Source organism: Mus pahari, chromosome 14 (genome assembly GCF_900095145.1).
Source record: "Mus pahari chromosome 14, PAHARI_EIJ_v1.1, whole genome shotgun sequence".
Taxonomy (NCBI): domain Eukaryota; kingdom Metazoa; phylum Chordata; class Mammalia; order Rodentia; family Muridae; genus Mus; species Mus pahari.
Window position 1 is genome coordinate 1,337,026 of NC_034603.1, and position 26,911 is coordinate 1,363,936.

The window sequence follows — 26,911 nt, forward strand, 5'->3', positions numbered from 1 at the left end:
TACCAACTGCTGGCTTTTATCCATGTCCATACACATGTGCACCTAGCATAGACCACAGAGAGAGAGACACACATGCACAGAGAGACAAAGACAGAAAGACAGACAGAGAGAAGAGTTCTACTCATACCTGCTCCAAAAGAGAGTAAAACTCTTAAAAATGTACTTAACCAAAAGTGACCCACAAAGCACAGTCAAGAGAAGTTCAGAGAGCTCTGAATAGGGCCGGATGAGGCAGTGGTTGCCTTCCTTCAGCACTCTGGGGCAGACGCACAACTCTGTGAGTTTGAGGTGAACTTGATCTACACAATGAGTTCTAGGTAGCCAGGGTTACATATAAGGTGAAACACTATCTCAAGAACTAACTAACTAGCTAACTAGCTAACTAGCTAACTAACTAACTAACTAGCTAACTAGCTAAACTGTAAATGACTAGGAGTTGCAAAAACAGCATTTTTTCTAAAACAGAAAAAAAATTCTTTCTATCTGGATTTAATCCGATAGAAATCCAGTAGGCTTCTTAGAGATGCTGATAAGATCAAACGTGTGTGTGTGTGTGTGTGTGTGTGTGTGTGTGTGTGTAAATTCAAAGGACCTTGAAAGATAAGTCACACTGACCATTTTCTGACTGCCCACAAGGCTCCTTACTCCCTATGGTGATTCAGACTCCGTGGTACTATCCAGGGATCTATGCACAGGTCAACGGACAGGAGCCAGGGATCTATGCACAGGTCAGCGGACAGGAGCCGGGGATCTATGCACAGGTCAGCTGCCAGGAGCCGGGGATCTATGCACAGGTCAGCTGCCAGGAGCCGGGGATCTATGCACAGGTCAGCTGCAAGGAGCCGGGGATCTATGCACAGGTCAGCTGCCAGGAGCCGGGGATCTATGCACAGGTCAGCAGACAAGAGCTGGGGATCTATGATCACAGGTCAGCGGACAGGAGCCGGGGATCTATGCACAGGCCAGCAGACAAGAGCCGGGGATCTATGCACACAGGTCAGCGGACAGGAGCCGGGGATCTATGCACAGGTCAGCGGACAGGAGCCAGGAGTAAATGCTTCCACAAGCCAGGCTGACTGATACTCAGGGAGGTGCCGAATAGTCCAGTGAAAAAAAGTTGTTTTTTTTGGTTTTTGGTTTTGTTTTGTTTTTTTAAATAAACAGGTGGAACAGCTAGCTACTGCCTAATTCATCAGGGCCACAAATTGTTACAGACTTGGTGATTTCCACAGCAGGACTTTGTTTTATGTCACTTCTGAAAGCTAAAATACAAGCTGCAGGGTCTCCGGCCTTGTCTGTGGCTTTCAGCTAGCTGTCTGTGAATGTACAAGACATGTTGTCTTTATGTGTCCGTACCCTAATCCAAAAGGATCTTTATGTTGGTCAAGGTTCACTCCTGGTGATTTTGTTTAATCTTCAATAACTTCTGCAAAGACACTTAGCTATATATGCCCTGAGGGGTTAGAACTGAACCATGCTCCCCTTTCACCTCAGGCACACCCCCCCCCATATCCGTACACATGCAAAAATACAATGAACTGGAGCCCTTATTTCACAATTTGTATGAAAATCAACTCTAAAGGGGTCACAGGAGCTGCAGAGATGGCTCGGTGGGAAACATGATTTCTTCTGGAACGTGAAAACCTGAGTTTGGACCCTCAGCACCCATGCATAAGGCCACGTGTGACAGACAGCATCTGTAATCCCTGTGCAGAGGACCTCAGAGGCTCAGTGGCCATGGAGTTTATCTGACTTACTGATCTCTAGAGTCACTAAAACATTGTCTCAGAAAATAAGGTAAACGGTGGTAGTGAAAGGCACCAGAGTAGACGTCTAACTTCCACAACACGTGCATCCACACACACAACTGGGCCCCAAATGAAAGAGACAAAACTGGAAAACTTTCAGAAGAAAATGTGGAGGAAACCTTCATGACCCTAGTTTAAGCTATGAATTTTTTACTGTGATACCAAAAGTAGCAGTCCTTAAAAATATTTGGTCAAGATCTACTTAAAAACCTCTCTGCTAAAAAAACAACAAACAAAACCACTAGGAAATGGAAAAGAAAGATCACAGAGATCGGTCACAGATGGGGTGAAATATTTGTAAATAACATTTTAAAGGATTTTCTAAGAATACATGAAGAACTTGTACCAGGTGGTTGAATACCCTTTTAGTCCCAGCACTCAGGTGGATCTCTATGAGTTAGGGACCAGCCTGGTATACAGAGCGAGTTCCAGAACAGCCAGAGCTACATAGTGAATCCCTGTCTTAAAACAAAACAAACAAACAACAAGAAGAAGAATATCAACAACAACCTATACAACTCCAGATTAAAAGACTTTAAGACAAGGGAAAAACTCCAATAACACTCTCATCCAAGAGGAGACCGAGTTTATAATAAACAGTGAACAAAGCACGGTGGTGCACACTTTAATCCCAACACTCAGGAGAGAGTGACAGGAGGAACTCTGTAATTTCAAGGCCAGCCTAGTCTACAAATGAGTTCAAAGTCAGCCAGAATTACACAATGAGAGCTTTTGTTTGTTTTTTGTTTTCAAAAATAAAATAAGTTTCTAAAATAAACACGTGAAGAAATGCTTATCATTGTGAACCACTGGGATCATGCAGACAGGGACTGAAGATTGATGTTAATCATGGAACAGTTGTGCCAGATGTTAGTCAGAAGCTGGCAAATAATGGGGCAGTTTTTGGGAGGCCGAGACACCAAGATCACAAGATTCCAGTCCAGCCTGGGTACATAACAAGAAACTGTTTCAACACACCCGGTGAAGATCATCACACAGCCAGCCCTGGGGCTGTACATAAGATAAAACTTACGTCCACACAGAGGCTTGTATGTTAACCTTCCTAGCAACAGGAAGTCGTAATAACCAAATGTAAGGAGCAGTCTGTAACTTGATGATATCAAGTGGTTAAATTTGGGTAAATTCTATGACCCAGATGAATCACAGAGACACGATGCTAAGTGAAAGAAACCAGATGCAGGAGATGACTGACCTGTGAAATGTGCAGACAGGGAGTTTACGAGCACAGAGCTCAGATGAGCCGTCTCCTGGGCCCCAGGACAATGGGCGGGAAGAGGGACTGAAAATTAGATGTTTAGATGATGGAAAAGTTCTAAAACTGAATTGTGGGGATGAGGATAGAGCTCTATAATTTATTAAATACTGAACTGGGTACTTGCATGTAAATTATACTGTAATCTGAAATTTTTTATACAAAAAGGAGCAGTGTTGGGACAGATGACCCCTCTTGGTCAGGAGGCACCTAGGAAGGACTGAAAATCATTCTTTAATTCCAGCACTCAGGAGACAGACAGGAGGCGTGGTGGTGCACACTTTAATCCCAACACTCAGGAGACAGACAGGAGGCGTGGTGGTGCACACTTTAATCCCAACACTCAGGAGACAGACAGGAGGCACGGTGGTGCACACTTTAATTCCAACACTCAGGAAGGAGTTGGAGTAATTTGCTCCTGGTCAGACATGACCTCCTTGCATCCCTCCAGTGACTAGGTAAGGTGGATTTCCGTACTCCCACTGTGTAGATGAGGACACGAAGTCCCACAACTACACATAACAACCACATCAGAGAGCTTGCAAGTTGAGCCCAGACTCAACAGCCTGTGTACCATTTACTGCCTCTATAGAAATAAAAATGCAAAGGTTGCAGTGATCGGGCCTGTGCTGTGTGTCACAGTACTGTGGTCTGACTGTGGATTGAGACTGTCTCTCAAGAGGATTTTATGTTACTTGTTTGAGCGTCAGTGTGGCAGTGTTCAGTGTGCAGAACTGTCAAGATCTGGGCTGAATGCTGGCCTCAAGTGAATAAGTTTTCTTGAGAACTTGCTGATATGAAAACCAGGAATATCTGATGCTCTTGGTCTTGTCTGTATCTCTTTACCATGTTGTGACACAGTCATGAGCCAGCCCCACAGTTGTGAGCCAAACAGACCTTTATCTCACATAGGCCCCAGCCTCAGTTTACTTTGGTATAGCAACAGAAAACAAATTAGCATAGGCAGACTCCTCCCTCCTACCATCTGCAGAAGGGGGCGGGGGCAGGGATAAGCTCTTTGCTATACATTCCGACTCCCAGAGGAGAGTTCTACATCTCCCATGTCCCTTTTTAAAAACTATAAAGCATGAAATTGGCATTCCAAAGGCAGCACCCCTCTGTCCGGGCCCTGCTGGCAAGACCATTAGGTTCTTTGGGTCACCTTGCCCCACTGGACAATTCCTGCCTGTATATTCCTCTGCCCACGTCATCTTGCCCTGTTTTCTCCTCAGCACATCCAATTCTCTCCAGGTCCAGCTGCATTCATGTCCAGGATTCCTCAACCTCTGGACATTTATTCTGAAAAGGAGATTTTAGAACTTGGAGCTGTGAGAGACACCAGCTGCCTGCAGCTGCCTGCAATGTAGGATGTCAGAGACCGTGAATTAACCACAAGGAAGAAACTGCTTAGGTTATTCATGCATAAGCTATTCCTAACATTCAGACATCTGTTAAGAACATTGTGAATGGACTTAAGGCAATGGGACCCATCATACTGGCTTTAATTTTAGTAGAAAGTGGTAATCCCCAACAGGTAGAAATAGGCAAGGACTATTGGTACCCAAGCCTGACTGCCAGGTGTGTAGTAAGAAGCAAAAAATAAAGTTACCAATCGGTACCACATAGAAAAGCTACTGACAGCCCTGAAATAGAGCCACCCGTGCATGTTGGACAGGTTGACACTGACAGAACCAACCTTGCAGATCATCGGGGATGGCTGGATTCCTGGTCTTCATATGAGGAGGAGGAACGGGAGGTGGGTAATCTCGGCCTCACAGCACAGTGGGATCATTTCCAGGAACTTAAAAGTCGTCGCTCGCTATAAGAGGTATAGAGACTTTAGAAAATAAAAACTTCCTGTCTCTAGGTATGGAGGGACTATTAAAGACACAAAAGATACTGCCCACAAAGAAGATGTGTTTATTTGGCCACATTACATCTAAGAACTTCTGTTTATAGAAAGACACAATGAGACACACGTGACTCCTGGACTGCCACCAAGATGAGTGTCTATTGTCACACAGCCTTATAAACAGCTACTCAGCTTGCTGTGGGGCTGCTGGGACACCAGCTGTCTTTCTGACAGCACTTGGCATGAGCGCTGCCCAAGACAGATACAGCATCTTCTGAGGGAAGCCCAGCTAAGCCCAGTCATAAAGCTCTTAAGGAGAGGCCCAGAGCATGGCTCCATTGTGAAGGATGTGAGAGAGACATGGTCTCACCAGCTTCTATTCACACAGGGGCCAGAGCATCAGACTATGGAGCGGACCTCACCTCACTTCTCCAGCGGAGAAAAAAAGAATCCTTCCTAATAGCTGCCATGCTGGTGATCACAGACTGTGGGATTGATCCAAGACAGGGATGCCTGATACCTTGAAGTCCTCTTTTGAAATGAACTGTGTTTTGTTTGAGTTTTGATACAGGAAGTTTTTGGTTGGCTGGTTGATTTGGTTTAGTGCTTCTGTTTTGTTTTGTTTTGTTTTGTTTTGTTTTGTTTTGTTTTGTTTTGTTTTTCCTAGACAGGGTCTTACTATGTAGCTCTGGTTGTCCTGGAACTCACAATGTAGATGAGGCTGACCTCAAACTCACAGAGCTGCCTGCCTTTGCTTCCCAAATACTAGAATTAAAAGTGGGCACCACTTACAACCCATTGATACTGTGAATTAATCTCAGGGTCTCATGGATGCTAAACAGATGCTCTGTCATTGAGCTATACCTTCAGCTCCAGGACACCTGAGTATAGCCTGGCCTAGCTTATTTCCTAATGCTGTAACAGAACATCCGAGACAGGATATTTAATAAAGAAGAAAGGTTTCTTTTGGCTCATGGTTCTGGGAGAGTATGGGGCCAGCAAGGACTTCTTGTACATTCCAACTCATGGTAGGGGGAAAAATGAGCAAAATGTGGCACAAAGGCTTGATTTATACAGTGTACTCCCCCCACCCCAGCAAAGCCTTGCTCACTGGAGAGAGCATTAGTTTATTTTGAGAGTTCTGCTGAGGAGCCTTTTGCTATCACAGATTAGATAGATGTAAGCTGTCTGTTTGCCACAGACAAACAGACGAAGTTCAGCTGTCTGCAGATGTCTGCTCAGATGCCGCAGGGCACAGCTCAGCTGGCATCCCTTCAGCAGTTCCCTAATGTTGTTTAGCTGCAAAAGCTTCAGGACTTCAGAGGAAGATCCCTGGGCAGGAGAATATAGCTCTGCTCCCTGACAAAGGTCAGTACTGGTGCCACTTACAGAGTAGATGCTTTGTGACAAATCAAAATGATCGACAAGGGGCTGGTGAGATGGCTCAGCGGTTAGGAGCACTGGCTGCTCTACTAGGACCTGGGTTTGATTCCCAGTGTCTACATGGTAGCTCACAACTGTCTGTGATTCCAGTCACAGGGTATCCAATGCCCTCTCTGGCTATCATGGGTGTGTCACACAAATGGTGCACAGACATACATGGTGCACAGACATACATGCATATATATATATATATATATATATATATATATATATATATATATACACAATAAAAATGAATAATATCTCAAAAACATTATCAACATGCCATATGTCAGCATATCTCACTCTGATGGGTGTAGTGAGTGGACAGTGAATGTGGAAGGGCTTCCAGGACCATTGCCCACCTCACACTGTATCTTTCCACTTTAAGCTTGTGGAGGTAGCTCATCTGCGCTGAGGTAAAGCTCAATGGCAGGATACTAGCCCTGGGACCCATCCCTAGCACCACTGCACCCTAAAATGTAGATCCAGCAGCCCACCTGTCCATAGATGGATGAAGGAAATATACATGGGTGACCCCCTGAATGGGTGAGCAAGATACCAGCCAGACATGGTCATGCCTAAAGGAGACACTTAAAGGGACAGAGGAAAATGGTGGAGGAGGGGAGGGGCAGATGTCAGCAGGGACAGTTTCTGTCCTGCAAGGTGGAATGAGCTCTGGTTTGGAGGTGGAGAATAGGAGTGTGTTCGAGCCTCAGCTATGCATGTAAAGGAAGTTAACGGCCAATTTGATATTGATATGTATTTGACCATAATTCTTAACTTCAGAGGGAGAAATGATGAAGGGGTCAAAATCCCCTCAGAGCTATATGTACAGTTCCACCCTGGAGTCCCCTGTACATCTCTATGATGTGCATCTGAGCCTGGATAGATCATATGTGCGTCGATGCAGGAGTGGATCACAGACTTGGTTTTCAGAGATGTTAGGCAGAAAATACATGGCCCATCTTATACTCGGGCTACACCAGGCCAGCGGTGCAAGAGAGGCACCAGGGAGCACATGCTAGGAGGCACAGAGTCTTGTTGCGCTGGGGAGGCATCTGTGGGGGCTGCATAAATCCCTCATATGTATGGTTGACCTCTGTGTCTAAGTAACATGGACCTGAACCGGCTCTATCAGTCACAGGCTATCCAATGCCCTCTTCTGGAGGAGCCTTTTGCACCTCCATCTTCCCCATCCAGCACTAAGAGAGAAGGAAGGTTTAAGTATTTGTTGAAAACCACAGTGTTCACTCAGTGGTGCCATGAGCAGTGTGCACCTTGTTCTTTTCCAGTCCGGCACTGGCAAAGAAGATACCTGTTAGCTACTTGTATGAATACTTGTTGGTAGGTCAGCACATAGAACAAATGGTCGTGCCCTCCCTTACCCTCACCTGGCTTCTTGCGGCTTGTGGGTAGGTGCAGCAGGGCTCTGTCGTGACCCAGCTGAGCCACTCTTCCAGATGGCCAGGAACTGGCCAATGGAAGGCTGGCATGCTAACCCTGGAGACTCCCATCCACCCATATCCAAATTGTGGGGTTTTACAGCCTCAGCTTGGGACACACTCTTGTTGGACACACTCCAGATGTTCTCCAGTGGTGTGATAGAGCTGGCAGACAGCAGAATACGGTTGATAAAGATGAAATGAATGGAATTCACACTGTTAGTGAAAATATCACTTTCCAAACGAGCATGTATAGTATGAGCTGGATTGTTACATATGAATATATAATGTTTACACAATGCCAGCAGAATGCATTATCTCCATACATCTGGGAGAATGTGTATGTGTGTGTGTGTGTGTGTGTGTGTGTGTGTGTGTGTGTGTGTTCTCCAAGTCAAAGGCATCAACATCACCAGGAAGCCTGTTAAAATCCCTGATTTCAGGCCTCACCATAGGCCTGCTAAAGCTCCGATGGGCCCCAACCTATGCATTAGGAATCCCCCTGTGCAGTCCTGGTTCCTGCCTGAGTTTGAACTGCTGGCGACAGCATTCTGGGTACCCTCTCCTCCCTCGGACTCACCCCGTCTCTGCTTTAGGCCCTGATCCAGCTGCCGCCCTACATCTCTCAGTGTGATGAGGTTCTGCAGTTTTTCGAGACAAGACCTGAGGACCTGAATCCTCCCAAAGAGTAAGTCTGTCTGTGGACTTCCCCAGGCGACACTTCCTCCCTCGTCCCCTCCCACCATCCTTCTAGACCCACAGGGACCCAAAGTCAGCAGGCTGGAAACTGAAGTCAGAGTTCATTGCCTCAGCCATGCAAGGCCTCACTGCCTGTGGCTTCATAGCAAAGTGAGTAAAGGTCCCATTTAACAGGCAATGGAACCTGACTAAGTGTCCCTAATCCAAAGTTGTTTTACATGACCACCATGTTTACCAAAGAGTGTGATAGTAGGGTAGACTGAGAATCTTCCCTGTGGTCTCCACTCCCCAAATGCATAGAAGCCTTGGTCCAAGGATCCAGAACACTAATCAGATAAAGGCAGAACTGGAGAAGGGGTCTTTCTTAGAAGAAGCCTGGGTTACTGGAGCGGGCTTAGATTCATTCTCTCCCTGAGGATGCTGTGGGGTGGAGCCTGTTATCGGCCCAATGGAATCTCAGCCCGATACATAACAAGGACTGACCAGCTCTTTCTCACTCCTGTCTCCTACACAGGGAGCATATCGGGAAGAAGAAATCAGGTAAGCATAGATTCCATGTCCTTCCTTTCATTCCTGCCATGTGCCCAGGGTCAGGTTCTGAGCTAGGGACACAGCAGTAGACAGAGGGATAGATGGACAGATGGATGGTGATTGGATATATTGTTGGATGGGTGGGTGGATAGCCATACAGAGGGATGGATGAACAATGAATGAATAGTTGTATATGGAGATGATCAGCAGAATGAGTGGATGACCCAGCGATTGATTGATGGGGACTATTTCATCCTTTTCCAAAACCACTACGAAGTGATGAGACAAGAGTACCTTTGTGGTGTGGGAAGACAGCCATCTTCCTAACCATGCTGCAGAGGGTTCTGGGTCTCCATGCCAGTTCGTACAAAGCAGTGTGGACACTCAGAGCCTTCTGCAGTGCTGTAAGGGTGAGAGTGTGGGGGAGGGGTAAGATAGGGCTCCTGAGTCCTGGGGACTGAGGGTGAGCTTTCCAAAGAGTGAAGGGAATGCAAGACTGAGAAGACACTGTGCCCTGGGGCTCGGGGGTGGACTCGGCAGATCTGGGCCCGGTCCTCTGACAGCCTCCACCAGCCTACTGCCTGGGCAGGTTGATGCCTGTCACTCAAGCCCTGCTGGGCTCCTTCCATACAGGAAGCTTGCTTCCGCCTGCCTTTCTATTCTTGGGATGCTGCTGCTCTCTGGCAGAGGTGGTCATGGAAAAGACAAGGCGTGGTCTAAAGGCGACGGTCACTAGGTCCAGCTCTTCTTACTGCCCATGCTCCTTCTGGCCCCACAGCCATGTGGGTTTCAGAGCTTCCGGGGCCCTGGCCTCTCATCTCTTTGAACTCTAGGAAGTTTGAGGGGCTCCATGCATGGGGAGGGTCACAGGCAGAGATTCCCAAAATAAAAACTAAGTTCCTCATGTGTGACATCCAGGCCTGGGTGTGGCTCAGTGATAGAGCATTCACCTAACAAGCACAAGGCCCTTGCTTCCATTTATGGAATACTCACACATATGCACACACACACACACATATACACATACACACACTATACACATATACATACATACATACACACCACACACACATACCACACACTCACCATGCGCGAGATGTGCTTTAAAGGATTGTCAAAGGGTCTATAATAGTATATGTAAAACCCTTCAATAGTGCTATCTGGTTGATGCTGTTCAGTTATCCCTCCTATGACGCAAGCCTGTAGATGTCCCCGTTAGCACCCCACCCACACTTCAGGCCTGTGCTCTCCCTCTCCTCCTGGGAGCAGGCCTAGGTCAGTTCTACAGTCCTTTAGTCTGATCATGGCAGAAAGTGAGGACAGAAACCATACCTCATTCCCCTTTCCTTGGCCCCAGCCTGCTCCACTTTACTCTCTGACTACATCTGGCTCTCCTTTGGGGTTTAGTGGTCACTGGCCACACTGTGGCACCCTGCTAAAGCTGCAACTGGTCCTCAGCCAGGATAATGACACATTTCTTTTCTTAGCAAAGATTCGTGAGCAGCTGCCGCTCTGGGCTGGTCATGGAGTCTCTGGCTTTGCTTATGCAGAGACTCCCCTGGAAGGAGCTGGGGAGAAGGAGAGGGGAGAGATGGCTCTGGCTGGTGAAAATAAGAGTGTCCAGTTGGAACAGGCTTGATGAGGGTCCTGTCTGGGAAAGAGAACAGAGGCTCTAATTTGTGGTGACCGTGGTTGGTATCACTCACCTGCCGTGATGGGATCAGGGTTATTTATAGTCCCACTGGCTGGAACGCGGCGCCTTCCTTTACTCAGAGTCAGAACCCTCCATGGGCTCCTTGTTTATCTGACTGGTGGACACTGCCTTGATTTTAGAGCCACTTTTCTTGACTGAATTTAAGAGAGATTTAAATTAAAAACAGACCTTACCCCTGCATTTTCAATACCAAACCCTGGATGGAGTCCCCAGCACTGCCCAGTCACAGCCAGCTGGCTCCTGCAGACTTGGCTTATGTGGTCCCAGATCCTGCTCATCCCACAGGGGGAGAGGGGAATCTCACCACAATTAAGAAGGTTGTCTGAAGGCTTGCAAGAGCATTTCTTCTTGATTTTTGCTTATTTTCAGAATCTTCCAACAAGTCTGGCAATTTAGTGAGCTTATGGAAGGAAAAGTCTCACTTTGGCTTTACTCAACATTTTAAAAATTCAAGACATGTCATCAGAAAGAGAAAACACCTAACTCAAAGGTGTCTCTGGTACAGTAGGCAACTGTGCGGCTTGAGAATGCTTTTCAGCATTAATGACAGAATAACTCTTCCTCTGTTCATTCCTGTGGGCCATGGAGCATAGCTTAGGGGATTTGGGGGAGGAGGGGGTTGTTCATTTGTTTGTTTTTGTGGTTTTTCGAAACAGGCTTTGTCTGTGTAGCCCTGGCTGTCCTGGAACTCACTCTGTAGACCAGGCTGTCCTCGAACTCAGAGATCCGCCTGCTTCTGCCTCTCAAGTGCTGGGATTAAAGGCATGAGCCACCACTGCTCAACTAGGAATCTTTTGGTTGCCTCTGTGGCAACATCTAGAACCTATTTGCCTTGAGAGAGATGTTCCTGGTACCATGCATAATGGGGCTTAGTTGCAGTATCACACTCCACCGATAGTGTCTCTATGTGGCACCTAAAGCTCTGAAGCCTCATTATTTCTTTTTTGGATTTATTTATTTATTTTATGTATGTGAGTACACTGCTGCTCTCTTCAGACAAACCAGAGAAGGACATTGGATCCCAGTACAGATGGTTCTTAGCCACCATGTGGCTTCTGGGATTCGAACTCAGGATTCCTGGACTCTTAAGCACTTAAGCACTCAGTGCTCTTAACCGCTGAGCCATCTCTCCAGCCCCCTGAAGCCTCATTTCAGCCCCCTGTCTAATCACCTAAAACCATACATTTTGTCACCAGTGTTGATAAAAACTGAGTAAAATGTGCATAGCTTGCCCTGGAAGCAACACTTGGAAGCAGTTCCCTGCTCTTACCTCTGAAGCATGTCTCAGCAAGGGACTGCAGCCTGAAGCCCCAAACCAGAGCCCTGAGCCCTATGCTCTGCTGACTCCGCTCATGTAACCAAAGGCCGGCACTCTGCCCTCTGCTTCCTATCTCATGGTTTCTAATTATGTCACTCAGTATTTACTGTGTGTTTGGCACTGCTAGGTCCTCAGGGACCTAGACAGGAAGTCATTAAATCCAAGTTTTAAAATATTCTATTTGGTTATTTATTAAGCTCCATTGGGTTCCATTTGTGGTCTAGACCATGAATTGGCAAACTTTTTTCTAAAGGACCAAATAATGTATAGATAATTTACACATTACAGGTCATATGCAGTCTGTCACCAATAATAACATAGTATTCATCTCTCCTCCTCCTCTTCCTTTTTCTCCTTTTCTTCCTCCTTATCCACAAACACTTTAAGAATACTTCAGAGTAGATGGGAGCACCTGACACCCTTGTAGAGGACCCAGGTTGAGTTCCCAGGACCCTCACGGTGGCTCAGAACTGTCTGTAGCTCCAGTTCCAGGGATCAGACGCCCTCTTCTGACCTGCAAGCATCAGGCAGGCACTTGACTCACACACATATAAATAAAATACTCATACACATTAATTAATTAATTTTTTAGAAGCCTGAGACAAGTTCATGGATTCCTGCTAGAACACGGGCACCTAAACCAACGCAGGGAAACATACAAGGGGAGACAAGGGAATGCATGGGGTTGATTTTTTTTTTTTTAAGTACCATGGAGAGGCCAGAGGGACGGCTCAGTAGTTAAGAGCACTTGTGCTCTTACAGAGGACCTAGCTCAGTGTCCAGCACCCACCCCAGGCCGCCCACAACTGCATGTACCATCAGCGCTGGGCAGTCCTCTGACTTCCTTGGGAGCCAGCCAGTGTGTGCACACACCCACACATTTACACATAACTCAAATTGATCTTAAAAATATATTTTAAATTAAAAAACAAAACAGAAAGGATCAAAAGTTGCAAAGGCGATGCCAGGCTATCAGAGGGGTCACCACAGATGCCCTTGAGTAAAGGAGCCAGGGATGCCAACGGCTGGTGAAGACTGTCTCTCGAAAAGAGAACAGCATGTACTTCAAACTCTGAGAAATAGGAAGCCCTAAGGCTGCTGACTCAACATGGCTATGTAAAGCATACAAACGTGAGAAAGATTTGACTGATGGTGACAGAAACTTCTAAAGGATTATAGCTGAAATGATTCAATAGTGTTTACTAGTTCAAACACAAAAGATAGCCGAGCTTAGCATAGCATTTGATGGTAAAGGATCAGGGACCTACCTTGCAGTTTTGCCATATGGGGCCAGTGTTCTCAAGGTTACCTTCTGGCCCAAGATGGCTGCTGGAGCACCAGCCATCACATTTAGGCCAGGAGAAATGAACAGGCGGAACAGGGCACGCCTCTCCATAAGAACACCAAGCAATTGTACATGCCTCTGTTCAGACCCACTGACTCTAAATCTCATGCTATTCCCAAGTGGAAAGGTATTTTCCCAAATGTTCAATGTAGCCAGAAGTCTTGTTAGTGTAGAATAATAAGAACAGGAGGTAAGTCTGCCTTCTGCCCTCTGGAGTGGGGTGTGGGGATGATGTGTTCTCACTGGTGATCAAGCAGAGCTTTGCAGGCCCTGGGCATTTCGTATGTGAGGTGAGAGCCACAATAGTAGAGCATGCATTGCCTGTGGAGGATGATTGAACCAAGTGATTGTCAACCTGAAGACTCATGAACGATATGGTGGATTGAGGCTGGCATCAGAGACCAATCAGGAAACCAAGACAAGGTGTCTCCCATTAGCATGAGGGTTTTCTGGCCCTCAAGCAGGCTCAACTCTGTGTGGACTCTGGTTTGCGCTGTTGAACATAAAAGAACCCTCATTTGTGGTGGCTAAGAACTCTAGAGAGCCAGCACCTTAGACTCGTTGACTCCTTGCATCATCGGGTCCTGCAGGAGCAGAACTTGCCAGGTTAACCTAGTGGGAGGTTCTCTCCAGTAGGGTCAGACCACCCTTGTCTCGGACTTAGCTGTCTGGCTTTGGTGAACTGTCGACCTATGAGAAGGTAGTTAAAGACAGAGAGCTAGAAATAGTGATAATAGCCTTGAGAAATATAAAGAAAGGATACATCATGACTAGACTCTGCGGTGAACCTAGAAACTGCTAAGGAAAGAAAGCCAGACGACCTCAGACATTACCTTCTTCCCTATGTGTCTATGGTCCACCATCCATTTCCACTCCTGGGTGGGGAGCCTGTCGACACTTCACTTACTATTCTCAGTATGTTTATATCTGTAACAGGCAGTGCCTACCTCAAGCACAATGACACCAGAAAGGTTTGCAGCCCATGGGGGTGGCGGACATTCTTTTCCAGGCTCTCTCCCACCCAGCCTTCTTTGCCACCTCCATCCTGCATCTCTCCTCTCTCCTTCCCCTCCTGCCCAGTGGAGACTCGGGTGCAGGTGGTTAGGGAATACCCTGCTCAGATGCCTTCTCAGAAGGGTCAATGACCAGAACCTGCTCAAGAGCCAAGAAGCAGGCACACACACACCATGCTGCCTCCTTCTCTTTGACGTCTCTAAACGGAGATGTTCCTTTTAAGTCTTCTGTGGTGTGTCTTTGTGAGCATGGCCATCTGTCTTAGTGGGTAGCAGGGCTTCACAGCTCCGGGGTGTGACGCACACACTGCTCACCAGGGAAACAGCCTGCCTGGAAACTCTTCCCACACTTTCCCCTCCTGGGACCACTGCCCAGCTCCAATGCCACGATCTCCTCTTGCCTAACAACTTCACACCCTCAGTCTCGGTGCTCTCCCCCTTACCAGCCTCTGCCTCACTCCACGTGACAGCCAGAGACACTTGTCCAGCTGTACATCCTGCCATTCCCTGCCTTAATTCAAGATTTAAAAATCCAGACTTGGGCTGGTGAGATGGCTCAGCTGGTAAGAGCACCCGACTGCTCTTCTGAAGGTCCTGAGTTCAAATCCCAGCAACCACATGGTGGCTCACAACCATCCGTAACGAGATCTGACGCCTTCTTCTGGAGTGTCTGAAAACAGCTACAGTGTACTTACATATAATAAATAAATAAATAAATCTTTAAAAAAAAAATCCAAACTTACCAAGACCTCGGCCTCAGACCAATGCTTTCCTTGGGGTCTTCTCTCCCAACCTCGTGCCACTCCTGAAGGCTCCCAGGCCTTTTCTATCATGGAAGACCCCACCTACCCCGATCCTCCTTGACTCCCAGGACACCTCCCCTCATGAGTCTCTGCTTTCTGCTTGGGAAGTCTAGCTGACCACTCATTTAGTACAGTGTTGCCTTTTCCATTCATTCTCTGGCATCATGGGTATCCAAGCTGATATAATTTAATCTCTTGTTCGTATGTATGTATGTACACATCTCCCATGTGTTTATCTCCCCTATTTCCTTGAGTTATTTGAAGCTGGAAGGAATACATTTCATCTATTTTTGTGTCAATAAAAGTATGTTGAGCATCACGGTTGACCTATGAGTTCATAGGTGGGCTTAGGATGAAGTTGGATGGATGAGATAGGCTGGGTGGTGACCTCAAGCTAATTTAAACCATCCCCTCGGGCTCCCCAAAGGCAGCCAGCTTCTGGGAATATGCTTCACCTTACTTGCTTGGAACCCCCACCCTCACAATGCTCTTGGTAAACATTAATGCCTGGGTAAGAAAATGAATGAGAGGATACAAGGATAAAGAGTTGGGGCATGAGACAAATCCTGTAACAAAGACTGTTGGGGCTAATGGGATGTTTGGTGGCATTTGCTGTCCTCAGGGAATGACCCGACCTCAGTGGACCCTATGGTCCTGGAGCAGTATGTGGTGGTGGCAGACTATCAGAAGCAGGAGAGCTCAGAGATCAGCCTCAGTGTGGGCCAAGTAGTGGACATCATTGAGAAGAATGAGTCAGGTAAGGACCTGGACCACCTTTCCCGTACCCTGAACCGTCGCCCCCATAGCCACTGTCTCAGGAGCCTGCTGGATTGCGTGTTGCCGTGTTCCAGGCCTGCTCCCATAAACAGTCCTGGTTTTCAAATACTTATCAACACAGTTGAGAGCTCCTTTGAGAATTTTCTGTGTTAATTTTCCTTGGGAATCCAAGAGAGGCGCCCCATGGAGAGGCGCCCCATGGAGACTTGTGTATACAAGGATAGGGACTGCGTCTCAAAAACAAATCAGAGAAAATGGGCATCTGCATGTCTCCCAACCCACTTGTCATCCTAGGGCCACTGGCCACATCTGCCCACGGTGAGATGATTAAGACAGGGGACCTGGATGCCAGCAGGACTCTACACAGCACATTAGTTTTGTCAGTTTTGTCATTAGTTTTAGAGACTGTCAGGGAACTCTCGAAAGAGTAAATGATAGGGAGGGCACCTAAACCTGAACGTGGCACACAACATGTGCTCTAGAAATACAGGTTTCCATCCCTGTTGCTGAGCAACTGTCACACCATGCGGTGAAAGCACACGGTGAGCAGCCCCTCTCTCCAATGACTCCCAGTAGCTCATAGCTCATCATGTTGTTAGTCTGCAAATCCATGAAAGCTTTCATGCTTTCAGGGCCATTGTCGAAGATATAGTAGAGGATGCCGGTGAAGGGATGGATGCACAGGCAGGTTGTGGGAGATTCACTGTGCTTCCAAGGTCTGTGATGGCCCGATGGCCAGTTAAGTCCACATAGCTGTGGGAGGACAGTGCTTCCAGTATCCTTCAAGTTACGTTACCATTATTCATGTGAATCATGAGATCAGCATTAGCCAAACAGACCCTAACTGTGCAATCTAGGGATAGTCCCTGCTTCTAAGAATACCGGAAAACAGTGTTTCCAGCATCCTCCAGGTCAGGTCACCATTAGTCATGAGGCTGGTGGTAGCCCACAAACCTCCGTAATTATGCAATCTAGAAGCCATTAGTTTTGATGACCTGGAAGGAAGGACTACTCTGATGTCATTTCAGTGTCCTGTGCTCCGACTCTTTCAAGGTGACTTCTGTGACAGTAAAAGATGTGATGGTTTTTTTCCCCACGGCAGGCAGAACTCACTTATGGAGTGGAAATTGTCTGTCAGGGCAATTCTGTTCTGACACTGCACAACTAGTGGTGTGTTGGGTCCCATAGGCTGTCTCCCAGGCCATCCCTCATTGCCTTAGCAAGGTGCAAACCAGCTGCTCTGCCTGCCCTTCCTACAGCTAGCTGTCAAGCGTGGTCTGCAGGCCCCTCTCTGGCACTATTAAGTTGCTCACATGACCAAGGGAAACAGGCCTTCAGGGTTCTCATCAAGTATACAGTAAAGGATACAGGTGAAGGGATGGATGCACGGGCAGGTTGTAAGAGAGGCACTGTGCTCCCACAGTCTCTGTGGATGCTGCCCTGCAGGAATTTCTGTGCTCAGCAAGCTCTCCAGACCCCTGGGGTTCTGGGCAATTTCATTGCAGAGGCACAATTGACAGCTGTGTTGACCTGTGACTAAATAAAAGGGGTCAGATAAAATACTAATAGGCAGTGAGGCAGCCAGCCAGGTCTGCTTATCCAGGGTTTGTTTTGTTTTTTTTTTTTTTTTTTTTGCCTCTGAGTTTATTCCAGAGTATGGGGTAGAAACCCTTCCAAAAATGGGATTTTATAATCTATTATCAAAGTGGGTCAGATAATTTAATTTCTTTATAGCCAGGGGCTCCGAGGTGGAAAAGATTAGAACCTATTTTTAGCTTCCATGACTTCCCTTGGGAGAGGGAAATCCTCGCTTCCACGCCTGCCTTGAGTAGAAAAGGCAAATGCAAGGGGCAGGCAGGAGAAGGACACAGAGGAACTGCATCCCAGTCTCCTGAGGCCTAAAGTGCCCCAGTTGTATTCCGAACACTTAAGTCACGAGAGCTATGGGACTAGTGACCCATGTTGACAACTGGAAAATACATGTCCCTGTGCTGTCACCGAATGAATGAGACTCCAAGTGACTCACTACTTGTCCCCAGGTCTCTACAGAGCTAGATTTCTGCTGTTCTTAAGTTTGTATTGTTTTCCAGTTCTCAGGAGAAGATGTATGCAAGCTATATGGCAAAGAGATAGCAGGGGCACAAAGGAAGAAGTGCCCATTCCCTGGGCCACCAGGGTGGGGTGCTAGGAAGGGTGTGAGGCAGGAAGATGTATTAGGCAGATAATGCTCTGGTCCCTTATATAAATAGGTAGGGTGTTTGCTTCTCACCTGTCCACAGCCTCCACACACTTTACATTCTCTTGAGGTGACATTAAGCTTTGGGTAATGTAGGTGCCATGTAAATAGTTATTTTACTGTTTGTTTAGATCAGCATGGGTTGTGACCCCTTTGGGGTCACATATAATACATCCTGCTTATCAGGTATTTACATTACAATACACAACAGTAGCAAAATTAGAGTTATCATGTAGCAATGAAATAATCTTATGGTTAGGGGGGTCACCATAACACAGGAACTGTATTAAAAGGTCACAGCATTAGGAAGGCCGAGAACCACTGGTTTTAGAGAGTAAGGGCTTATGCATTCAGTACGCATAGAGGAGATTTTTGGATTTTTATTATTATTATTATGATGATGATGATGATTATTATTTCATGGTTGGTAAACACAAGTGTAGAAATCACAGATACTGAGGGATTAGAACATGAGCATCTTTAGGTAGCGACTATTGGGCCCATCCCGGCCGGTCTTCAGAGCATATGGTATAGGTGCAAAGCCTGCTGAGCGTGTGCCATACCTGCAGCCAGGCTCCTTGTCATGCAGAGTACCTTTGGAGGCCTGTGCCTATAGGATCAAATGCGGACCACAGCTGTGCCATATGTCACAGCTGATGCAAACCGTCACCTCTATTACCCTCTTTGTGGCTCTGTTTCTTCATTGTGCAATGAGGATGATAATGTGACAGTGATATCAAATAATACAAGTACAGTGTCCATTGTATATACAGTGCCCATTGCACACTCTACTAATGGCAAATGTGCCATAGTCTCCTTGCTTGGGGCAACGCCCTCACCTTCTGTCCCAGGCTTGGGAGAAGGTTTCTCTTCTTGCTAGCTTTTTAATTTTTTTTTTCAACTTGTAGTTATTCTTGACAGTTTCATTCTACACAGTGAACCAGGAATTTTTTTTTAGCCTAACCTGAACACCAACTGTTGAGTGGCAGCATACACAGCCAGCTTCCACACCTGTGGATTCTGCATCCTTGCATTCAACCAACCGTGGATAGAAAATAGGCAAGGAAAAGAATGTGGTTGCGTTAAACACGTCCAGAGATTTTTCCCTGTCAGGATCCCTACACAGTCGTAGCTAACTGTCCACAGCTGTGGCATCCTACTGGCAGAAGTCACCTGCAGTGAGTGTAAAGTCTACCTAGGTGTGTCCTATACCCTTTCTCTGAGGGACTCCTGTGTGCGGATCTGCCACCCTCAGGACACCTCTGGAGCAGTCCTCACATGCCAAAGGACACCTGGATTATTGCATTCTCGCTTTGCCCCACTGACAGCACCCCGAACTTCTTTGCTTGCAGGTTGGTGGTTCGTCAGCACTGCTGAAGAGCAGGGCTGGGTCCCTGCAACCTGCCTGGAAGGCCAGGATGGCGTGCAAGATGAGTTCTCCCTCCAGCCTGAGGAAGGTAGGGGAGCTTCCTCCTCACCCCTTCTTGGCATCCTCTGCTCAAGGACTGATAGCCCACTCGTTCAGGATCTAGAGCCTGTGAGCAGGATGGGATTAGAACTATAGGGCAAGCCTGTACTTCCCCATGGGCTTGTGGGAGCTACCCTGGAGAAGCCTTGCCAAAGCTGGCCCTCATCCCTTTATGCGGCCCTCCCCCGCCCCAGCCTGACTGCTGACGCCTCACTACTCTCTAACATTGCTGTGGTGCTATACTAACTGTACACACTCGTTTGCAAACCTTTCAACCCCATGTGTTTCAACACCATGTGATTTTTCTGCTGGTTTAAGTGTGCCCTTCTGTCTCCCACACACTTCCTTTTCCTGAGGACATTTTTGTGGTAGATGTTCTTTGTAGTGATGCCTGACACTCCAGCAATGCCCAAGGCCTAAGACTTCCTCCGCCCTATGGGAGCTTCTTCCTAAAGCAGAGGCCCTCAGTGCCCTTATCACAGAGTGTCTGGGAGTCACACAGACCTGAGTGTGAACCTCACCTCTGCTGCATGCGGTGGATTCTAGGGCTGGAGTCACCTCTTAAAGCCCCATCCTGCTCTGCTGACCATGGGAGCATTGGAGGTCTGTGTTCCCATCCTGCCTGGGGGGTGAGTGTTGCTGGGTTTCAGTGGATGGCTCTGAGGTGTGTTGGGAAAGGAGGTAAAGGAGGGGTCGAGAAACCCCAAATGTAAACACCCAAAGATTACAGCGGCTTTGCATGTAGTTGGATTACAGTGACACTCTGCAGTGTGTGTGTACTGTTTCAGCGTCCCTCCAGGCGCTGGGGGCAAAGCTAGCCCAGGTTACCACAGAGCGAGCTCAGATTAAAGGGAGGGGCTACAGGGCAGACAGCCTGTGTACCCTTCCAGTCTGTGATGGCACATCTGAGAAGGAGTTAGCATTTCACAGACGTGGAGCCACACTCAGGGAGGCTGAGATTTTTTCCCACACAGGCGAGAGCACATTTTCCCGCAGGTTTAGCATTTTTCTTTCCGGCTCCTGTGACCGTGTCTCAGTATAACATTCTCAGAATAGAATGACTTCTGAGTACCTCTTCGCTCACACTGAAGCACATTCCCCAGGCATCTGTCCTCTCTAGGATGGCTGGGGCTGGGGGTTACTCAGGTAGATCCCTCCCAGGAGAATATGGCTAGGTGCTCTCAGGCTTACAACCCCTGGACTATGTTCCTATTAACTCTGCCTTCTGCCCTCCTTCTACATGCTTCCTGACCAGTGTCCTGGAGATACTGCTCTCTGCCCCGGTCTGTGGGTCGCCGCCGGACTCTGGGGGACTTGTATGCCATCAGCTGGCATCAAGGTGCCTACCCTGGGGGATTTCTCTGCATTTACTGCTTGGAGCCAAGTCCCTGCGTCTGCATGAGCTCCCTGATCTGGGACTGCCCATGCCTGCTGCATGTAAAAAAAAACATTGTCTTGTCAATCTTGTGTGTACAAGCATGCAGGATGGGGAGGAGTGGGCCTGGGGTATCTGATGGCCTTGGAGCTTGGAGGTGTCCCAGTTTACAAAGATGCCTAGGTTTTCTATGATGGTGACTGTGCAGCCCTGTTACTTTTACCAGACTTGAGTCACAGGAGAATAAAGCCAGGGTGATGGCGAGTGCCTCACACCTGTAATTCTAGCACCTGAAGGCTGGGACAGGAGGACCATAAGTTTGAGGACAGCTTGAGCTATGTAATGAGACTCAGTCTTTAAAAAAAAAAAAAAAAATGGAAAAATACTGACTCATACCACCAAAAAGCCAGAACTAGCTCCAAGAAAGATTCAACACCTCCACTCTATTCCGTTTCATTCACACAGTTTGATTCCTTGAGACACCCGGTCCCAGGTACCTATCAGGGACAGTCACCAAAAAAATCAGCTTCTTCTTCAACACAGGTACTAGGACTGTCCCCTCTCACCCCCAAGAGTCCTCCCACTGTGTGTCATCCCTAAACCAATCACAGCAGCCAGGCCTTGCAGTACTGTGACTAGACCAGGGTCACACGCTGGAGCGCAGCCACCCCTATTGCACATGGATGAACCCCCAGCAGGAAAGGCTGTGTTTGCGCAGCCCTGAGCTCAGGCTGGTGTCTCTCTGCAACTCTAGCATCCCAGGGCTCATGGGTTTGAATGCACTCAGGACCCAAGTAGCCCCTTCCCACCTGGACCACTCAAAACTACTGTGCTAGGCTGGCAGAACCCTTCCTTCCTCCTACCCCAGCCTGGTGCCTGCTGACTCAGCACAAGAGGAAACAGCTGACCATGCTGAATACAGGATGTATGCCAGAAGTCAGCACAGCCCCTCAGAGATGGTCAGCAGGCCGTTTCAATAAATAAATAAACGCCTGTGGGCTTCAACCTCCTCTGCAGCAGCTGGCTGGCAGTGGCTGCCTCAAGGGTTTTCCCAAGAACTGTGAGCGCTAAGTAATAGCTGGCTCAGCCACTCACCTATGGACTGAAATGTCACCTGAGAACAGTCCTCTCATCTCCTTTCTGGGCTCCTCTGGGTCATGTGTCCATGTTTCTCTGTGACACTGGAGATGGCAGTTGCTCCCTTCCTCTCCTGAGCACTGTGTCCAGGGGCTGCGTATGAGCAGGATCGCTGGGCTGCTGTCATAACACAGTGGGAGACAGCTCTGAGGGAGGACTGTGGGCTGTGAGGATGGAACTATGGCTAGTGAGGAGAGTGGTATGGGAAGCAACCCAGCCATCAGGCAGCAAGCATGGTTGGATCAGGGCTGCAACCCGGCAGCCAATAAAAAGTCACCGTTTAGGCGATGAGAAGTACTCTCTGTCCCTTTCTTGGTGGCAATTGTAGCTTCATCTCTGAACTCATAGTCTCTACTAGCAAGAACCAGGAGGTACCCAGGGGGCTTAACTCACTGTGTGAGCAAGGTGCACTCCTTAGGGTGGGATTTCAGAATATACCTCTTTCCTAAATAGAGGCTCATTCATAACACAATTGCCAGCTTTTCCAGGCACATTCCAGTGCTGGAGACAAAGATATGACTGAGATAGACCAATCCCTGTCTTCATGGAGATCATACTCCTCCAGAGGAAAGACTTGAAACAATAGTAAAGGTCGTGCTAGTTAGAAGGTGATTCCTGGAAGGGGGGGGGGGAGGTAGCCTGAGCAAGAGAGATGAAGATGCTGTGTGTCAGAACTTTGCATGAAGTCATGGGCCATGACCTTGAGGCACAGATTGGCTGGATACGAGGGTGATTCTTCGATGCTGAGGGGGTCAGAGGGACTGGGGTCTCTAAGAGCTCCGTGGGAGCCTGAGGAGCCCAGGAATCTCAGAGAGAGTTTCCCTCTGTGTGATTCCAGTTCACAGTCAGCATCCTGGCTCCTCCTGTCTATTCCTCACCCCCTCACCCTTTGTCCCTGCAGAGGAGAAGTATACGGTCGTCTACCCATACACAGCTCGTGACCAGGATGAAATGAACCTAGAACGAGGAGCCGTGGTGGAGGTCATCCAGAAGAACCTGGAGGGCTGGTGGAAAATCAGGTACCTGCCTGGGCTTCTCCCTGTGGTTGGGAGGAGGTTCTAGGTCTCTCATGAACTCTAGCTTCACAGAGTCTGTGAGCAGCTACAGACAGGTGTCATTTCTACCTCAGCCATGAATACACCTTGGTGCAGTTTGGCTTCCCTTGCTGCCCATATCTTTCCAAACAGACAAGACCTTTGAGTTCCCCAAGCCTCAGAGAGGAGAGGGCTATTGTATGTTTTACAGCATAGCCTGGGCATACAGCAGGCCACTCTGTCAAGTCTGTGTAAGCATACTGTGGTGTTGGCAGAAGCCACCCAATAAAGCCTTTCTCAGAACTCACCCCATCAGTAAACGACATATCACAGTCACAGTACCATAATACAGACCCACACCTTGGAACCTCACAGTGCTGGCGTTCAGGGGGGCCTCAACCTGGCTCAGACTTCGAGGCAGTTGTCAGATGAGTGTGAGGGTCACCTGAGGCTGGGAAGTATGGGAACCCATCACCCCAGAGGACACTCATCTCCATTTTGTGCTGGGTTTTGTGCGCCAATGATGGCCAGAGGAAGTGGATGGCACTGCATTCAACTAGCTTTTTCCACTTAAAGCAAGACTTATTCTCTCTTAGAGGGCCTTTTGAGTTTGACAAATGCTTGATTGTATAGATTTCTATCTCCTTGTAGATTTGCCTCCAGTTACAAATGACCTGTTTGTTTTTTTTTTCTTTTTTTACCAAAACCCAGGCCATTTTGTTTTTAAAGTAGTTCTTTCTCTTTTCTTTTCCTTCCTTCCTTCCTTCTTTCCCTCCTTCCTTTTTGAAAGGGGGTTGCTATACTTAGAGTGTCTGTCCTGGAACTCACTCTATAGACCAGGATAGCCTGAAACTCAGAGGTCCACCTTCCTCTGCCTCCTGAGTGCTGGAATCAAAGGTGTGCATAACTTCTTTAAGTGATTCTTAACGAGATTTGGCTCTGCCGTGCATCATGACTAATTAGCTGGGTCTATTCCTCTTTCCCCAAAGGTATGGGGACCTGTTTGGAGAGGTACTAGTACTAGTAGCTTTTGGTGCGGTTGGCTGATCTCCATAGTGTAAATACCTGTCTTGTGGCCACTTTCAAGTCATCAATGAGATGCCACTAAATGCGGAGTTCAGAAGATGCAGTGGGCTCTCGTGAGCCAATGCGCACTTGCTCCAGCATGTCTCTGGTCCAAACAGGCCTCTCTAGTTATTGTTTTGAAACCCCGAGCTTTGTCACGTGAGAGTTAAGTGACTGTTGCTTTCACTAATACCCTTTTTAGGGATAGTGAACTGGAGTGTCAGAGTCACTGTCATTCTTCATGCAGAGGACCTACTACATCACTCACGTCTCAGTATCTTTGTGTCAGCCGCCCGGCGCCCTTTCCTGTCAGTATGAGGCTTCGCACCAGGAGCAGGGGCTGCCAGGAAAGGGCCAAGAAGAACAAGTTAAGAGATCTGAGTCCATTCCTGCCACAGACTCACTTGTAAACCCAAGTGAGGTATTGAACACCAATGGGTCCCAAGCTTCTTATCTTTAAAACAGATCTCAATTCCCGATGAAAATCCCTTACCTGAAATGCATGAGACCAGAAGTCTTTAAGATCTGGGACGTTTTCATTGTTGGGGAACATTGCCTATGTGTAATGCGATGTCTTGGATTTGAGAAGGGCCATTGATAAACCCAAGATTCACTGTGTCACATATATGGTATACACACAGTCGGAAGATGAGTTTATGCCAGTCTAATGCAGCTGCATTTTGACTGTGATCCTTCACATGAAGTCAAGTGTGGGATTTTCCATTTGTGGTGTCACATTGGTGCTGGGAGACGGAGGGCATCTTGCCAATGTTGGCTGGGTTCAAACACATAAGAGCTGTAAAGTGCTTAGGGCAAGACTAACAGAATAGGTGCCAACAGTGCTGGCTGTCACTGTAACGACCATCACCATCATGGTGGGACCTCAAGAAGACAGCTCTGACACAGAGCTTTATTGCCGTTCGCCCACGATACGATATGCCACGCCCATTGGCAACTTGTCCCCTTGGCCTTTCATTTCTTCATCGAATTCACCAATTCCCAGTTGCTCGCACCCCAAGGGCTTGTGTTCTAAGAGACAGAAAATCCACAGCTGGATGCACTTTGCTGATGCAGGTGAAGGGATCACAGAGTGTGCAGAAGCCAGAGGGCCGTCATAGAGATTGGGCCTCATTGGAGACTCAATGACATTAAGTAAAACCTGGGAAGAGGAGCAGGTGCCACTAGGAGGGAGAGGGAGGTGCTTGTTAGAGAGCCACCAAGAGCAGCACTGTGGGAAGGAGACTTCAAGTAGAAGGGTGTGTGTGAGACGTGGTGGTTGTTAGGAGAGGCAAATGGAGATCAGGTGGGGAGGGCCTGGAAGGCCAAGCTGAAGGCTTAGGCATCATCAGAGGGCAATGAGTTGTATGGAGCCTTTGACCCACAACAGTTTGAATCCACTGCCCACCATGGCTTCATCCCACCCCTCCAACCCCCAAAAGCCCCACAGACCAACCTGACCAGAATCCTTCCCCTTCCTCCCAGGTTCCAGGGCAAAGAGGGCTGGGCCCCTGCTTCCTACCTAAAGAAGAACAGTGGGGAGCCCTTGCTCCCAAAGCTGGGCCCCAGCTCACCTGCTCACTCGGGTGCCCTCGACCTGGATGGTGTTTCCCGACATCAGAATGCTATGGGCAGGGAGAAGGAGCTGCTGAACAACCAGAGGGATGGCCGGTTTGAAGGTCGCCTGGTGCCTGATGGTGATGTTAAGCAGAGTGAGTGTTGCCTACCTGGCTCAGACAGCTGAGGTCTATCTGAGCTTAGGCACCTCCCTTTCTGGCATCCCTGCCTTCTGATGATTTCCTGAAGAGAACAATAAAAGCTTGGGGACTTTGGGTAACTCACAGAGACCAGGACCAGCAGATCACAGTATCTGGCCGGTTCCTTCCCTAGATTACTCCAGTGAGTCATAATGTATCAAGCACCTGGAGTCACTGCCTCCTCCTTTGAGAGACTGCTTTTTGTTTTACAGATAAAAATCAGAGAAATAAGACCAAGGCTATTTACCTGGTAACAATGGGCCTGGGGAGAAAAGCTGACCCCATACTGGGTCTGCTTCACCCATTTTGCTTTTCAGAGCTTCCCTGTTTATATTTTACTAATTGTATCCTCCCCACCCTGAGAGCAGGGCTACCCAAAGCTGTCTGCACTGTACCTGGAACTGTGTCCCCAACATCCTGTGCTGGTCCTGAGGGCAGCGAGAATCTGTGGAGAAAAGACTCCACACCTCCCAGAGATGGGGGCTGAGCTTCATGCTGTCTGCAAGGAGCATAGCTTCATGACTGCTACAGGCCATGACGGGGGTTCTGGCCGATCCCAAGTTCTGTGATTCAGGTCTCTAATGGTCAAGACCACAGTAGGGGACCAAATGAAAACCTGAAGTAATGTGACTTTGTTAGGACGTTCATATGTTAAATCAAAGTCTCCTCCCACAACATACACACTCACACATTCACACACACACACTCACACACACACACTCACACTCTCACACACACACACACATTCACACACACACTCACACACACTCACACACTCACACACACACGCTCACACACTCACACACACTCACTCACACACACACTCACTCACACACACACAC

General features: G+C 47.9%; 1 protein-coding gene across 2 annotated transcripts in view; it reads left to right on the forward strand.

Moving 5' to 3' along the window:
* The window catches only part of Sh3pxd2b (SH3 and PX domains 2B), an 85,918-nt gene that overhangs the window by 45,008 nt on the left and 13,999 nt on the right, over positions 1 to 26,911 (forward strand). The window contains exons 5-11 of one of the 2 annotated variants that reach the window (XM_029546266.1): positions 8,397 to 8,488; positions 9,014 to 9,039; positions 15,846 to 15,980; positions 19,589 to 19,693; positions 20,960 to 21,043; positions 23,118 to 23,235; positions 25,798 to 26,024. In XM_029546266.1, the coding sequence (XP_029402126.1) occupies positions 8,397 to 8,488; positions 9,014 to 9,039; positions 15,846 to 15,980; positions 19,589 to 19,693; positions 20,960 to 21,043; positions 23,118 to 23,235; positions 25,798 to 26,024 (787 nt within the window). The remainder of the gene's footprint in view (positions 1 to 8,396; positions 8,489 to 9,013; positions 9,040 to 15,845; positions 15,981 to 19,588; positions 19,694 to 20,959; positions 21,044 to 23,117; positions 23,236 to 25,797; positions 26,025 to 26,911) is intronic. The other variant, XM_021211991.2, reaches the window with a different exon arrangement.